Genomic DNA, 18,038 nt, shown 5'->3' with positions numbered 1-18,038 from the left:
GGTACCCCACTAGTTACTGCCTGCCATTCTGAAAGGGACCCATTTATCCCCACTCTTTTCTTTCTGTCTGTCAACCAATTTTCTATCCATGTCAGTACCCTACCTCCAATACCATGTGCTCTAATTTTGCCCAATAATCTCCTATGTGGAACCTTGTCAAAGGCTTTCTGAAAGTCAAGGTAAACCACATCCACTGGCTCTCCCCTGTCAATTTTCCTTGTTACATCCTCAAAGAATTCCAGAAGATTAGTCAAGCATGATTTCCCCTTCGTAAATCCATGCTGACTCGGAACAATCCTGTTACTACTATCCAAATGCTCCGCAATTTCGTCTTTTATAATTGACTCCAGCATCTTCCCCACCACTGATGTAAGACTAACTGGTCTATAATTTCCCGTTTTCTCTCCCTCCTTTCTTAAAAAGTGGGACAACATTAGCTACCCTCCAATCCACAGGAACTGATCCTGAATCTATAGAACATTGGAAAATGATCACCAATGCGTCCACAATTTCTAGCACCACCTCCTCAAGTACTCTGGGATGCAGACCATCAGGCCCTGGGGATTTATCAGCCTTCAGTCCCATCAGTCTACCCAACACCATTTCCTGCCTAATGTGGATTTCCTTCAGTTCCTCCGTCACCCTAGGATCTCTGACCACTAGAACATCTGGGAGATTGCTTGTATCTTCCTTAGTGAAGACAGATTCAAAGTACCGGTTCAACTTGTCTGCCATTTCCTTGTTCCCCATAATAAATTCCCCCGCTTCTGTCTTCAAGGGACCCACATTTGCCTTGTCTTTTTTTCCTCTTTACATACCTAAAAAAGCTTTTACTATCCTCCTTTATATTATTGGCTAGTTTACCCTCGTACCTCATCTTTTCTCCCCGTATTGCCTTCTTAGTCATCTTCTGTTGCTCTTTAAAAGAGTCCCAATCCTCTGGCTTCCCACTCTTCTTTGCTTTGTTGTACTTCTGCTCTTTTATTTTTATGCTGTCCTTGACTTCCCTTGTCAGCCACGGGTGCCTCTTACTCCCCTTGGAATCTTTCCTCCTCTTTGGGATAAATTGATCCTGCAACTTCTGCATTATTCCCAGGAATACCTGCCATTGCTGTTCCACCGTCTTCCCTGCTAGGGCCTCCTTCCAGTCAATTCTGGCCAGCTCCTGCCTCATGCCTCTGTAATCCCCTTTGCTATACTGTAATACTGACACTTCCGATTTTCCCTTCTCCCTCTCAATTTGTAGAGTAAAACTTATCATATTGTGATCACTGCATCCTAATGGCTCTTTTACCTCCAGTCCCCTTATCAGATCAGGTTCATTACACAACGCTAAATCCAGAATTGCCTTCTCCCTAGTAGGCTCCAGTACAAGCTGTTCTAAGAATCCATCTCGGAGACACTCCACAAACTCTCTTTCCTGAGGTCCATTACCAACCTGATTTTCCCAGTCTACCTGCATGTTGAAATCTCCCATAACCACCATAGCATTACATTTGCGACATGCCAATTTTAGCTCCTCATTCAACTTGCACCCTATGTCGAGGCTACTGTTTGGGGGCCTGTAGATAACTCCCATTAGGGTCCTTTTACCCTTACAATTCCTCATTTCTATCCATACTGATTCTACATCTCCTGATTCTATGTCACCCCTTGCAAGGGAGTGAATATCATTCCTCACCAACAGAGCGACCCCACCCCCTCTGCCCACCTGTCTGTCTTTTCTATATGTTGTATACCCCTGAATATTCAGTTCCCAGCCCTGGTCCTCTTGTAGCCATGTCTCAGTGATTCCCACATCATACTTGCCAATGTCTAACTGAGCTTCAAGCTCATCCACTTTATTTCTTATACTTTGCGCATTTAAATACAACACTTTAATTTCCGTATTCACCTCCCCTCTCACACTGGTCACAAGTGGCCCTGACCTTACTCTCTTATCCCTTCTAGAACTTCCCTCCCCATTCATTCGAGAGTCCTTTGCAATTTCTGTATTTGCTTCCCCTTTAACTCCATCTCCATATTCCCAGTTTGTCAACCTCTCCCCCCCCCCCCACTACTTAGTTTAAAGCCACACTTGTAGCACTAGCACAATGCTCCAGGAGAAAAGTGATAATCGGGAAAAAGGAAATGTATTGAAAAGATCAGATTAAAGAAACATTTTGTCAAAATTTATCAACTTTAGCAACAGAAGACCAAGAATGCATATCGACTACTGATCCATAGAGAAACATTTAAAAAATGGAAAGATTTAGCAAATGCTAATGTAGGTTCACTGTGACTAATGAAATTAGTGAAAAGGGGGAAGTGGAAAGGATGAGAGAAATTTATAATTATAAATTATTTGCTAAATCTTTCCATTTTTAAAATGTTTCTCTATTATAAATTTTTCTCTCATCCCTTTCACTTCCCCCTTTTCACTAATTTCATTAGTCACAGTGAACCTATATTAGCATTTGCTAAATCTTTCCATTTTTAAAATGTTTCTCTATTATAAATTTTTCTCTCATCCCTTTCACTTCCCCCTTTTCACTAATTTCATTAGTCACAGTGAACCTATATTAGCATTTGCTAAATCTTTCCATTTTTTAAATGTTTCTCTATGGATCAGTAGTCGATATGCATTCTTGGTCTTCTGTTGCTAAAGTTGATAAATTTTGACAAAATGTTTCTTTAATCTGATCCTTTCAACACGTTTCCTTTTTCCCTGTTATCACGTTTCTCCTTGGAGCATTGTGCTAGTAAGGAATTTATACGTTTATTGTTGACAATGTGATATTCTTCAAACGCAGGTGACCCCCCGCGCTGTGAGATGGTCCTAGAAAATAGTCCGCATCGCGATTTCCAATAACGCAAATTCTGAGCTGGCGTCAAGAAATGCGATTTAAAATAAAATAAAATTTGTGTTTATTTATTTACTTTCTTTACATAAATTTTACAAGTGCGAGCTTTAATTTCATAGTCCAGATATTCTGGTAATGATTTGTGAATTCCGTAAGGGCGAACTGCCGTCCTGCGGAGGGAACCTGTATTATTCATTACTTCACTGGAGTATCTCTTAATATTACTTTCCACTCCCAAGCAAAACTAATTTTCCATGGCTTTGTAATTTGCTTTGCCTAGAACTGACAGGTTATAAACGCTTGTGCTACTTGGTCACCACTGCAGGTGAAAACTGCAAAGTTCAGAATATCTAAACGTTAAACTAAATTAAGCAATTAAATATTTGATATGAAATCTCGTACCAAGAGCGCTGACTTTGGGCTTGCATTATTATCACGGTGCTCAATCTCCTTTGCACACAATGTCTGTCGCAATGTCTCTGCCCTGTTGAACTTCCTTTCCTGCATCTTAAAATCTGTTTTCCGACCACCAGGAAGGACAGCTCTCTGAGATGTTAACTCTTTCTCGTTCTACATGAGCCGATAGACTTGCTGTGGTGCAATTGCGAGGTTGTGTTTTTTTATTCTATTTTGTAGAAGGGCAGGGCAGCGATGATAATACGTCCCAAGCCTCGTGCATGTGTATAAATACGCCCGGCCAAGGGCAAAGTCCTCCTGGGTTCAGAGCTGGCGAGTGCGTGGCATCGTTGTACTTGAAACCTGTGGATCGACTCACTGTTAGCGCCATGACGACCACAGCTCCTGACTCCCGTGGCGATTGCCTGCAGATTTTCAGAGGGACCTTCATTCACTCCACGGACACGTCCCCATTGGAGATCTTGGAGTATCATATTGTGGCAGTAAACAAGTTGGGAAAGGTATGGGTACCGTTTCACTCTTCCGTTGTATTGTTAAAATCATTGTTGATCGGTGGGGAGAAATGCGTGGCATGATATTTTTATGATAATATACTAGTAAAGGGTGCACCCGTTGGGTCCTCATTGTGACGGGGGGGAATCGTGTTTTTTTCTTTAAAATAAATGGGTTTAAAAAAATATGTATTATAAAATAAATCTGCGACGGCCGTTGCTGGGCGGGAAGAAGAGCCGGCGGACAACCAGAGCGCTGTGAGCGGGAAGAGCCGGCGGCCAATCAGAGCGGCGGCTGCGCCCCTCCCACGTGGGACCCGGACCAATCGGGCGTCGAGTGGGAGGTCGGAGCCAAAGATATTCACGCGGGAAGATGGCGTCGTTTCAAAGTAATGGCGGGTTTTTTAGAAATAAAATAAATGTCAATGAAAATCGCGTTTTTTCTTTCAAATAAATGGCGGGTTTTTTGCATTGGACTAGCACCTTCCCGTCTCCCCTTTCCCCCCACTCACCCACTCCTTCCCCCCTTAACCACCACTTACAGTGTCAGTGCTTCCACACCTCAAAATAAATCCTTAATTAGAATCCCAAATTCGATGGTATTTCCTGAAATTTTCAAAAATGCTTCTTGCGTGCTATTTGTTGGTGTTTTTCTTTCGCGGGCACACGTTAACAACACAAAGAAGAACAAGGCAAAACAGATCTATGTAACTACACCGTATCTGCCTGCTTCTGTTAATCACTTGTATAGTGTTATGCAAGGCATTATGCACTGTGCACATATATCATATCATATCATATCATATATATCTACAGCCGGAAACAGGCCTTTTCGGCCCTCCAAGTCCGTGCCGCCCAGTGATCCCCGTACATTAACACTATCCTACACCCACTAGGGACAATTTTTACATTTACCCAGCCAATTAACCTACATACCTGTACGTCTTTGGAGTGTGGGAGGAAACCGAAGATCTCGGAGAAAACCCACGCAGGTCACGGGGAGAACGTACAAACTCCTTACAGTGCAGCACCTGTAGTCAGGATCGAACCTGTGTCTCCGGCTCTGCATTCGCTGTAAAGCAGCAACTCTACCGCTGCGCTACCGTGCCGCCCACTGTACATATATGATGTAGCCTAGCTAATATAGTATGCATATTAGGGGATTGCACATGAGGTCAAAAGTGCATGACGCACGGAGTCGCTCAAGCCATCTGGACGACATGGCAGCTTACAGCATACACTACCAATACATGCACCAGGTACACTCTTACCTTTAAAAAGCCGCCAAAAGGCCAATTTTTGTGCTGTAAAAAATGAGGAAGAAGCTGGAGGATCCGGCGGAGGAAGAGGAACCAGAAGAAGGGCTGCCATGACGCAAGAAGCAGCTGGGAAGACATCTGGCCAGCCGGCAGGAAAAGGGGAAACGCACCCGGGAAGGGTGGCAGGAGAGTAAGGCCGAGAAGCAGAGGGGCGCCGACCAGGGGGAGAAGAGGAGGAGGAGAAAAGGACGGGGTTGAGCGAGCTGGGAGAGGAGCAGCGGGAAGAACCTGAGCCAAGGGGCCTGGAGGTCTGCAGGGGCAGAAGCAGTGAGCGCTGGAGGTCAGCGACCCGCCTGAGGGCGAAGGGCCCAGGGATCTGTGCTCGACGGCCTTGGAGGAGGAGGCAGTGGAAGACGAGCGAAGTGTTGGCCCCGAAGAGGAGCCGGGGAGAAGCCAATCAGCGGCGGAGGCCGATTGGCAGCGCAGGCCGAGCAGCAGCGAGAGCTGGGCTGGGTGCTGGGAGCCGAGGCGTACCAGGCCATGGCTCTGCTCGGCGGCCCCAGCCTCGAGGTGCCGGCCAAGTGGAAGCGAACCCCGGCTGATGGAGCGGCAAAGGGTCGAAGAGTCGCAGGAAACGAAGCGTGGAACAGGGGCGCCGAGGAGCGCAGGACCAGGGAGAGGTGTCGGGACACCCGGAGTGCCTGGAGGGAGCCGGAGACGCGCTGATGGGAGAAGCCGCAACATTGAACTGCAACTGGACTGGCGAATTGTTCCACAACAGAAGTCGTTCCTAACATAAAATAGAAGAAAAAGACAAAGCGCTTGCCTGCAGTACATGGCGTGCCCCCCCAGTAGGCGTTGCGTGGCAACAGTACGGGTCGGAGGCCGTGACCTTGCCTGCCGTGCAATCCCCCTACTGTGTGTTCAGTGCAGTGTGTGCCTGGAATACAGTGTCACAAAACTCAATACAACAAGGGTCATTGACTGTGTTCACTTCAGTCTCTTTACCGGTCTTTGGTTCAGACACTTTTGCAACATGTAGCTACTGTACAGTACATGTACAGGGAAATTAACTTTGGATTGTATGAAAGATGAACTGAAAAAATAATACATTTCATAACTTACCAATTTACTTGCCAAACTCAACCATGAATTTCCTGCAAACGTCAGCTGCCTCTGCATTATCTGCATTAGCCTGCATCCTGACATGTAGTTTGAGAATGTCCTTGCAAGGATCCAACTGCAGCTTGCTGTTCTCCTTTCTTCTGAAATGTTAGCTTTGTTAACAGCACTCCAAGCACGCTTTCTTGTTTTAGATTTGTCCTGTGGTCATTCTTTATCAGTTTTAGTTAGCTGAAAACCCTTTCAACAGCAGCATTTGAGAAAGGAAATGACAGCAACACACTGATTATTTTGCTCAAATTTGGGTGCACTTGGTTTCCACAGGCATCTTTCTGTGTGAATACTCCTCTCCAATACGAAGTGGATACTGAGCTTGGAACATTGCTAAGCTACATAATTCAACTACATGCTGAACCACTTGGGAAAGAGTCTTGCATAAATGAGACTTATTTCATACAATTCCTCACCTGCAAGTTTAAATTCTTGGAACAAATTCAAATTTGAAGTGGCATAATAGTTTTTTTTTCCTGATTGATATGTCTGCACATTCCTACCCCAAGACCTAATTAAATGTCCTGTAAAATAGTCAACACTTTCTTTAATCTCTTTTTTACAACAATTTTTCAGGAAATTGTGACAGGTAGAGTTGCTCCAGTATTTTGTGTCTACCTTATGCAAAGGGAAAGGTTCAGAGTGAAGAACATAGTTCTCAGCATTGTAGCACACCAGTTCCAGCCACAAAGTCCGATGTCCACAATGGGGTGAATTGAATAGTACCCTGTCTTATGGAAGGACCATTCTGAAGCCTGATAACAGAGGGGAAGAGGCAGTTCCTGAGGCTGGAGGTTGCACGTTCAAGTTTCTATATCTTCTGCCCGATGGGAGCTGGGGGAAGAAAGAATGATGGGGGTGTGATTTCTAAGCTAGCCAACATAAACAATGAATAATTGTTTACAATGTAAATGGAATCAATGGTGGGAATCTGGTCTGTGTGATGGACTGGGCTACATCCACAACTCTGCAATTTCTTACAGTCTTGAGTAAAACTGTTCACAAACCAAGCTGTCATGCAACCCGACGGAATGATTTCTTTGGTGCATCTATAGAAGTTTGTAAGTGTCATTGGAGACATGCTAAATCTCTTCAGTCACCAGGGGGAGAAGAGGCATCGGTATGCGTTCTTGGCTACCTCTTCAATGTGGTTGGTCCACGACAGATCATTAATAGTAATAACAGGTACTTGAAGCTCTCAAACATTTGCACTTCTGCATCACTGATTGGGGCATGTACTCCCCTACCAGAAAATGAGGAGTGGAAGGGAAGAGTGGACAGGTGCAGGAGGGGAAGATCAGAAAAGTTGAGGAGGAAAGGGGTAAAGAGAGAGGTGGGGTGTGTTAGAGAAAGTGAGTGCCAAAAACATGTAAGAGAGAAAAGAATCAGGGGGAGGGGAATGGGATCTCCTGCATACATGACTGAGCACCATCCCCGACAGGGAACGTCTCCTGAGTGGGACATGAACCCATCACTGCTGAATGAGAGATGCCATGATCCAGATATCTGAACAACATGTCTGGGTGACTTATATATTTCTTTGTAGAAACCATGGTTATTGGATCTGGAAATATCACCCTGAAAGGTCTCGATTGTTAAACTGGCCTGCAGAAATGTGTGAACATCATGCAACCCTGGTATCTGTGATGGGATTGGCTTCTATGTGAGACAGGATCAGGAAATTGTAGATGTAAGTTTCATTCCCGAGATGTGAATGCAAAATTCAACTTTACTCCTCAGTGCACCACTTATTCAATGGTGCTTTTTCAAATCCAGGACCTCGATCATTAAGAGGGAGGCAGGTGGAGAGATAGATGGGGGATATTTTTAAGGCAGAGAAAGATAAATTCTTGATTAGTACAGGTGTCAGGGGTCATGGAGAGAAAGCAGGAGAATGGGGTTACGAGGGAGAGATAGATCAGCTATGATTGACTTATTTATCTATTTATTCATTTCCCTATGTTCTCAAAATCTCTGTAAAGCGTCTTTGAGTATATGAAAAGCGCTATATAAATAAAATGCATTATTATTATTATTATTACTGTTGGGGACTGCAGTGATTTAAGAAGTGGGCTCATCATCATTTTATCAAGGGCAGTTGGGTCTGTGCAGTGAACGAGGGACTGGCCAGCCAGGCCAACATCTCATGAGGGAATCAAGACTAGGTTTGGTGTAAATGGTGCTTCAAAATTTTGAAAAGTAACTTTGAGTTAAAACCCTACCTGGAATCTCACACTGGCGCGAGGAAGAGCAGAACAATTTGCTGCAGCCTTTATCTGCGAATCCACATAGTGAAGCACAAATTATTAAGTAATTTCTCATACTAACGTTTGTGGGAGCTCACTGTGCACAAATTGTCTGCTATGTTTTCTACCTCATAGTCGCGGTGTATCTTGGGATGATCAAAATGTTCTGGGCATGTCAGTCTTGTTGTTTACGTGTTTATCCTAAGATGTCCATTCCAGGTCAAACATGTGAGGATAATGCAGCAGGTTCTTGCAATACCTACAACTACAGGACACCTAAAATTGTCCCCCTCCCCCTCCTGGTTGTACCCACCCTCTACATATATTTCCGCTCAGTCTTTCCCCCCCATCTGGTTCTGGTTCCTTCTGTCATTCACCTCTCCCCTAATACCACCCAACTTCACTCATCAGACTCTAGCATTGGCAGTCTTTGCGTTGCTGCCTATAACTTCAGCAGCTGTCTCCACCTTCATCCTCCCACCCCCTCAACTCACCTGGTTCTATCTGCCTCCCATTATTACTCCTTTTGCTCATGTTCTTTTTCTCTCTTCTCTCTGCCTTCATTCATTATTTACCTGCCCCACAACACCCCCCTCCCCTTCCTGACTCCATATGCCTGTTATCCCGCATCCCCAAACACCTCTCACTTTTGTCTCCCCACTCTCCTTCTGCACTGGCTATCTCCCCACTCCACTCTCAGTCCTAACATGGAGTTTCGACGTGAAACATCCACCATTCATTCCACCCACAGATGCTGCTTAACCTGCAGCAGATATTTTTAAGCAAAGATGTTTAAATTAAATAAAGAAATAAATACATTTCCAGTCACTGTGCATAAATCTAACCAGCGAGAAGTAAATTTTCACTCGTGCTCTTATCTCTCAGATGTCAAAATCGGCTTTGGGTCCAACAAGGCTTTGCAAAACCTCGAGGAACAGCATCTTTTTTTAATCTCAGTCGGCATGTTGCATCCCTGAACAATGCTTACTTCAATCAGTTCAGATAATCAGCTTTTCTAGCATCTTTATTTTGGATTTCCAGTATTCACTATCTGCTCCTTTAGTAATTTTCTATAATTAATTTGTGTTTACTCCATTATTCCATGTCACTAACATTTTTCACCTCACAGTGTCAACCTCTTGTCCTTGCAGCTTTATGCCTTCCAACTAATCACAGACTTTTCCTTGTCTTCTCACTTTTCCTTCAATTTCTGCTCCACTAGCTATTTTCACTGCATTTTAAAACGACTTCTCCAATTATTCTCAATTTTGATGAAAGACTATCAACCTGAAACATTAACTTTCTACAAATGTTGACCTCCAAATGGTCATTTTAGTTCTCTCTCAGCACCTGTTTTGTTTCTCAATGGTTTGGAAACTCATGTTCTTTGGGAGGGAGAGAAGTATCTTTAATCCAGCAGAATTGAACCAGAATTGAATCTTATATTCTGTTGTAGATCGTTTTTATTGAACCTGCGGATAAAGAAGAAGAATTGTCGCAAAGGTGGCATTTCAAGAGAGAGAAGATCAGAGTGCTTTGCCCAAGGTTAGAGCATGTTGTTGTAAGTTATGAAGTCCTTGCCCCACTGGTAATATGTTTCAAGCAGTCAGGAGGAGAGGGCAGAGGGATGTGAAAATCCAGGACAATGTACGTGAGGTTTTCCAACTTGTGCAGGCAGAGGTGTTATTGTGCATTTACAACCTCCAGTCCCTGAATATTCCTGTATGGGTGGTTTGTGGCTCCACCTCCCCAATCATCGTAATACATTAGTTTTTGATGTTGGTGGCATTGATGATGCTGAGCCTGAATGTTTCCCATATGCTGTGGAAGCACATTACAGAAAAGTAGAAAATATGAGTGAAAATCTAACCTTCCTTGCTCAAGAAGGGGATAAATGGCTTCAGTTCAATGCTTTTCCCCATTGACATGTTACCTCGGATCCCTCAGGCTAAGGAAATCTCCCAATGACCAGAAATGCCTGTACTGCAACAATGCGTCTTTATGATTCTGATAAAGTTAAATTTATATCCAAAATTGAAATCCATACAACTTTTTTATAGTAAGAGGAAACTTTTTGTAATATCCAAGTTATTCTCACACAGGAATTAATTCCTTGAATCCATGCCATTTGGCTTGAGAGGCAGACAGTGCAGAAAATCTTTGTGTGCTGCTCATTTATAAAGTGTACCCCTGGAATATGGGTTGTTCCAAGTTTAATGTCTGGCTAGAAATAGATCTCTGCGTATAAAATACATTTTAATGTTTTATCAATACATGGTATCAGGCTCCTGGTTCCAATGTACGAAGAGATTACATAGAAGTTGGTACTTTTGATCGGTGAAATGGAAATGGATAGGAGGAAGTTATATGGAAGGTAACCTCCAGCAGAGACCAGTGGGGTCAAGTGGCCTTTTTACTGTAATTCCCTTTAATCTGAGCATGCCTCAAAATCCTCCAGAAATTCGCAGCGTAATTGTTGAGCTTTGCTTGTTCCTAACCCAGGAGCTCATGGCACCATGATCGTATTTCTGGATTTGACGACACTAAGGTCATTGCTCTACTGTTGTTTGTTTAATGATTATTGATTGAACATAAACATTCCTGTTGTTCGCTAAACTAACCGTGTCTTTTCCCTTTGTATTCACTGGAGTTTAGAAGGATGAGAGGGGATCTTATAGAAACATATAAAATTATAAAAGGATTGGACAAGCTAGATGCAGGAAAAATGTTCCCAATGTTGGGAGAGTCCAGAACCAGGGACCACAGTCTTAGAATAAAGGGGAGGCCATTTAAAACTGAGGTGAGAAAAAACCTTTTCACCCAGAGAGTTGTGAATTTGTGGAATTCTCTGCCACAGATGGCAGTAGAAGCCAAATCATGGATGGATGGATTTCAGAGAGAGTTAGATAGAGCTCATGGGGTTAGTGGAATCAAGGGATATGGGAGAAAGCAGGCACGGGGTATTGATTGGGGACGAACAGCCAAGATCACAATGAATGGCGGTGCTAGCTCGAAGGGCCGAATGGCCTCCTCCTGCACCTATTTTCTATGTTTGTCTTCCTGCTACATTGCAGTGAAGTTCATGTAAATGAGCTACATCATTGACCATCCATGTTCTCTCCTTTCAGAGAGGAATTCTTTATCCCAGGACTGATTGACACCCACATCCATGCCTCCCAATATCCCAACATGGGATCTTGCCTGGATCTGCCTCTTCTTCAATGGTTAATCAAATATACATTCCCCGTTGAAGCCAAGTTCAAAGACCTGAAGTTTGCAGAGGACACCTACACCAAAGTAGTGGTATGTACTATGTACTGCAGTGTTGCATGAGGAAATCAGCCAAATGCAGCATTCGTCTATTTTCCCCACAGGTAAAGTAAGGGGTGCTTGCAAGTAATAACTGTCCTTCCGCATGTGCAAGTATTTGCTAGTGGCTTAAATCCCTTTCTCCCGTATTCAGGTCCCTGCCTTAACCAACAAGTTTATTCTTCGGTATTTTTGTACTTTGCTTATTCAGCAAACACAACCTAAACATTGATTGAACAATAACCTTTGAGCACCCAGCAGCAATCCAGTTCACTTTTTTGGTTATTAACAGATTTATAAAGACATTGACCAATTTAGAGCTTTCAACTTGTTTTGACCACACTTGGAAATCTGGATCCCATATTACAGAAAGGATATAAATTCACAAAAGGAGGAGAAGATATATTGATGAGGGGATACCAGAGCTGAGAAGTTAGAACTATCACACTGAAGAGACTGGGTTCCATTCATGCAAGGTGAAAGTCAAAGGGTAAATGATTTTCAGGTCTTGAAGGATCTAGCAAGATTTTGGAAAGAAAATAACTATATGTGAGGGAGATCAAAACTCATCTGTAAATATTAAATGAGTACCAACAGTCCAATAATGACTTCCGGAAATAATTCTCTATGTAATGTGTTTAGAAATGGCTGGAATGTTGAAGAAAATAACAAGGTTCCTTCTTAGAGGCTTTAGTTGTGTGGATAGTTCCAATTGACAAAGGGGTCAACAGACAGAATGAAGCTGATCGGTAAAAAGTATCAACGTTGACAGGAGGAAAATATTTGTTACTCTCTGGAAAGTACTGCGGGAGGGAATAATAAACAGTTCCAATACTGCCATTCAAAACCGATTGAAGGGGAAATCGGCCAAATGCAGCATTAGCCTGCTTTCCTCACAGGTAAGATAAGAGGTACTTGCAAGTAGTAACTGTCCTATCTAATGAGCAGCAAGTATTCATTGAGCCTAGTGGTTACTGGAGTAAAGCTCTTTATCTCATATTCAGGGTACCTGCATTAACTAACATAGTTATTCTTTATTTTAGCATCTTGTTTTTCAGTAAATGCAATGTAAAAAATAGATCAGACCATAACCTTTGATCATCCAATAGTAATCCAATTCACTTAAGGGCACAAAGTGCTGGAGTAACTCGGGTGAGGCAGTTTCTCTAGAGAGCATGGATGGGTGATGTTTCATGTCAGGAAGGGTCTCGACCCGAAATGTCACCGATCCATGTTCTCGAAAGATGCTGCCTCACCTGCTGAGTTATTTTTTTTAGATTTAGAGATACAGCACGGAAACAGGCCCTTCGGCCCACCGAGTCCACGCCGCTCAGCGATCCCCGCACATTAACACTATCATACACAATCTAGGGACAATTTTTACATTTACCCAGTCAATTAACCTATATAACTGTACGTCTTTGGAGTATGGGAGGAAACCGAAGATCTCGGGACTGTCATATGTTGAAAGACTGGAGCGACTAGGCTTGTATACACTGGAATTTAGAAGGATGAAAGGAGATCTTATCGAAACGTATAAGATTATTAAGGGGTTGGACACGTTAGAGGCAGGAAACATGTTCCCAATGTTGGGGGAGTCCAGAACAAGGGGCAACAGTTTAAGCATAAGGGGTAGGCCATTTAGAACTGAGATGAGGAAAGACTTTTTCAGTCAGAGAGTTGTGAATCTGTGGAATTCTCTGCCTCAGAAGGCAGTGGAGGCCAATTCTCTGAATGCATTCAAGAGAGAGCTAGATAGAGCTCTTAAGGATAGCGGAGTCAGTCAGGGGGTATGGGGAGAAGGCAGGAACGGGGTACTGATTGAGAATGATCAGCCATGATCACATTGAATGGCGGTGCTGGCTCGAAGGGCCGAATGGCCTCCTCCTGCACCTATTGTCTATTGTCTAAAACCCACGCAGGTCACGGGGAGAATGTACAAACTCCTTACAGACGGCGCCCGTAGTCAGGATTGAACCTGAGTCTCCGGCGCTGCATTCGCTGTAAGGCGGCAACTCTACCGCTGCGCCACCGTGCCGCCCTTATTGCAGCATTTTGTGTCCATTTGTGTATTAACCAGCATCTGCAATTCGTTGTTTCTACAATTCAGTACACTTGTTTGGTTAATAACATATTTATAAAGACATTAGTCAGTTTATACCTTTCAATGTTTATACCTTTCAAGGTTTATACCAGTTTATACTTTTCAAGCCCTATCCTGGTTCAAATCTTACCTCTCTGACAGGCACCAGTTCATCTCCATTAACAACTGTAAATCCCCCACCGCTCCCCTCCCCCAAGGTGTCCCCCAAGGCTCAGTCCTTGGCCCCCTCCTCTTCATCCTCTACCTGTTCCCCCTTGGTCAATTAATCCGCCGTCATGGTCTCAACTTCCACTGCTTCGCCGATGATATCCAGCTCCTCATCTCCACCAAGTCAATCTCCACCACCACACACTCTACACTGACAAACTGCATCACTGAAATAAAATCTTGGCTTCAATCAAATTTCCTCAAACTCAACTGCAACAAATCTGAAATCATCATCATTGGTCCAAAAACGCTCACCAAATCCACCCAAAACTTCATCCTCAATATTGATGGTCTCCCAGTATCCACCTCCCCTCACATCCGGAATCTTGGAATCATCTTTGATCAAACCCTCTCCTTCGACAAACACATCAAACACATCACAAAGACATCCTTCTTCCACCTCAAAAACATTGCCCGTCTCCGTCCATCCCTCTCCTCCACAGCTGCAGAAACCCTCATCCACGCCTTCATCACCTCCTGTCTGGACTACTGCAACAGCCTCCTCTATGGCTCACCCTCAAAAATCATCAGTAAACTTCAATACATTCAAAACTCCGCTGCCCGTCTACTCACCCACTCCCCGATCCGTGACCATATCACCCCCGTCCTTTACAAACTCCACTGGCTCCCCATCCCCCAGAGAATCCAGTACAAAATCCTCCTCATGACCTACAAAGCCCTCCATAACCTGGCCCCATCCTACCTGACTGACCTCCTCCACAGGCACACTCCCACCTGCACCCTCCGCTCTGCTGCTGCCAATCTCCTGTCCCCCCCCATCCAGACCAAACTCAGATCCTGGGGGGACAGGGCTTTCTCCATCGCTGCTCCCACCCTATGGAACTCACTACCCCAAACCGTCAGAGACTCCTCCTCACTCACCACATTCAAAACATCACTGAAGTCTCACCTGTTCAGCACTGCCTTCAACCACTGAAGGTCACCTCACCTTCTGTCTCCTTTTTCTGCTCGTTTACTTATTTATCTATTTATTCACTTCTCTATGTTCTAGAAATCCCTGTAAAGCGTCTTTGAGTGTTTGAAAAGCGCTATATAAATGTAATGCATTATTATTATTATTATTAATGTTTCATCCTGCCTTATTACTCCAATCACACATAATAGGAGCGAAATACAAAGCATGGAAGAACTCAACATGTCAGTGAGCATCTGGGGAGGAAATAGGCAGGCAATCTTTCAGGTCGGGACCCTTTAAACTATTCTGGCATCTTGACTCAACATGTCACCTGTCCATTTGCTCCCCAGATACTGCCTCATCCTCCTGCACTTTGTGTTTTGCTCAAGATTGCAGAATCCACAGTCCCTTTTGTCTACAAAAATAGGAGACTCGTGTACAGGGATTAATACAGCAGCAAATGTTTATCATGGGAACTCCTACCACCACCAATGCACTCGCCACTTCATTATTACTCCCCAAACTTACCACATTATTTCCTATACCCGGCAGTAAATGTTGTCCCTATCTACCTTGCCAAATTGTCCTGCATCACTTAGAAACATAGAAAATAGGTGCAGGAGTAGGTCATTCGGCCCTTTAAACCAGCACCGCCATTCAATATGATCATGGCTGATCATCCAAAATCAGTACTCTGTTCTTGCTTTCTCCCCATATCCCTTGATTCCGTTAGCCCCAAGAACTATATCTAATTTGGTGCAGGACAAGCTGCATGTGATAAGAATATGGAATCCATTCAGCCCCTTGGAGCTGTTCTGTCATTCAATAAGATGCAGACCTAACTCCACACATCTACTTTGAGCCCATGTCTTTGACAACTTTTAATTCAATACAAAGCAAACAGTCTCAGATTTCAAGTAGTATGTGATCCCAGGACCACTGCCTGGGATCACATACTACTTGCAAATTTTACCAACCTATGGCCAGTAATGTTTCCAAACAGTTTTGTTTCTAGACTTTCCACAAATGGGAAAAAAAAGATAAACAGAAAATGATCAGTTTCCTTTAAAATTCTAAACATTTAAAGCAAATCACTCCTTAATTATTTGAAAGGAATAGAAATGAAAACGAGAGGGAAGAAGTATGCAGGCTTATCGGAGATTAATGGACTGTGAGACCAACTAAATTAATGGGCTCATTAATTGGGCTCATTTGAGCTGAATGTTTTCCTTCTGAACAGTAGCCTTCCTGTGAAAGACTGTATAAAAACCATTGACTGTAAATTCATCCCCAGCTGGTTTACTCAATGCATTATATAGACCCATCACAGAGAGTCAGGCACAGTCGCTACATGTTGGTGCATTCAGTACTAGAGACAAAGTAAGAATTTCCAGGAAAAAAAATCTTTGCCTATTGATGATGTTTTGCTGCTTATTCAAGGGAATGCTCAGAAAGGGAGAACATTTCAATGTTAAAAACTGAATAAGCTTCTCACTAATAACAACTTCATTATTCAACAGAAAAAAACGCTGAGAAATGGTACAACCACTGCCTGCTATTTTGCCACCATCCACACTGAATCATCTTTAAAGCTTTGTGAAATCATTGGTAAGAGGCTAATCCCAACTCCATTCATTTCAGAGAGAGCAGCCATATTATCCAATGGACTTCTGCACTCTGTCCTTCGCTGAAAGATGTGAAAAGCAGAGTTGAGGACGGTTTATTTTCAGAACATAGAAAAGTATAGATAGACACAAAATGCTGGAGTAATTCGGTGGATCTGGTAGCATCTCTGGAAAACAGGAATAGGTGATGTTTTGGGTCTGGACCCGAAACATCATCTATGCCATCTGATGAAGGGTCTCAACCTGAAATGTCACCTATTCCTTTTCCCTAGAGATGCAGCCTGAGTTATTCCAGCATTTTGTGTCTATCTTCCGTGCAAACCAGCATCTGTAGTTCCTTCTTTTACATAGAAAAGTACAGCACAGTAAAGGCCCTCTGACCCACAGTGTTCTTGCCGAATGTGATGCCAAGATGATCTAAGCTCATCTGCGTACACATGACCCATATCCCTCCATTCCCTGCATATCCATGTGCCTGTCTAAAAACATCTTATGTGCCACTATTGTAACTGCCACCACTACCACTCCTGGAAGCACCCACTATCCTCTGTGTTTAAAAAAAAAACTTGTCCAGCACATCTCCTTTAACCGTTTCCTCTTACACCTTAAAGCAATGCTCTCTGGTCTTTGGCATTTCCACCCTGGGGAAAAAGGTTCTGGCAGTCTGCCATATCTATGCCTGTCACAATTTTATATATTTTCATCAGGTCTCCCCTCGACGTCCAGGCATTCCAGAGAAAGCAATCCAAGCCTGTCCAACCTCTCCATCTAGCTAAAATCATTTAATCCAGCAACATAATAGTAAACCTCCTCTGCGCCCTCTCCAAAGCTTCCACATCCTTCCTGTAATGGAGCAACTAGAACTGCACACAGCACTCCAAATGTAGCCTAACCAAAGTCCTACAAAGTGCATCATGACGTCCTGACTCTTATATTCAATGCACAAACCAATGAAGCTATATAACATATGTCCTTTTGACTCACTCTACCAATTTGTGTTTCATTTGCAGGGATCTATGGGCTTGGACCCCAAGATCGCTCTGTACATTAATGCTTTAAGAGTCTTGCCATTAACTGTATACTTTCCCCTTACTTTCAACTACCTTCCAAAGTGCAACAGCTCACACTTGCTTGGATTAAACTCCATTGTCCATTTCTCCGCTCATTTCTGTAGCTGATCTATATCCCGTTGTAAACCTTGATGGTCCTGCTCATTGTCCATAACTCCAGCAAACTTGGTCTGCAGAACTCCACTTAATTTTGCAACAACGTGGTATTTAACGTCTATGGTACATTCCTCCCTCGCTGGGATATATGTATAATGAGCATCATGAATTACTTCTCTAAAATGCCTGCAACCATGTGCTCACATCTTTCCTACTAATCTATTTGCCCATTCTAGTTTAACAAGAAATTCTTATTCCTTTGTAATTCCATTTATTTAGATT

At 43.4% G+C, this 18,038-nt stretch overlaps 1 protein-coding gene across 1 annotated transcript in view; it reads left to right on the top strand.

Moving 5' to 3' along the window:
* The first annotated feature begins 3,438 nt into the window (after window positions 1-3,438).
* The window catches only part of gda (guanine deaminase), a 50,051-nt gene continuing 35,451 nt past the window's right edge, over window positions 3,439-18,038 (top strand). Inside the window, exons 1-4 of the mRNA XM_078395229.1 lie at window positions 3,439-3,760; window positions 9,886-9,974; window positions 11,558-11,732; window positions 16,486-16,573. Coding sequence (XP_078251355.1) covers window positions 3,521-3,760; window positions 9,886-9,974; window positions 11,558-11,732; window positions 16,486-16,573 — 592 coding nt within the window. The 5' untranslated portion in view covers window positions 3,439-3,520. The remainder of the gene's footprint in view (window positions 3,761-9,885; window positions 9,975-11,557; window positions 11,733-16,485; window positions 16,574-18,038) is intronic.

This window comes from Rhinoraja longicauda, chromosome 3 (assembly GCF_053455715.1).
Source record: "Rhinoraja longicauda isolate Sanriku21f chromosome 3, sRhiLon1.1, whole genome shotgun sequence".
Lineage (NCBI taxonomy): Eukaryota > Metazoa > Chordata > Chondrichthyes > Rajiformes > Arhynchobatidae > Rhinoraja > Rhinoraja longicauda.
Note: the sequence above shows the minus strand (reverse complement) of the source record. Positions and strands in the feature narration are given on the sequence as shown.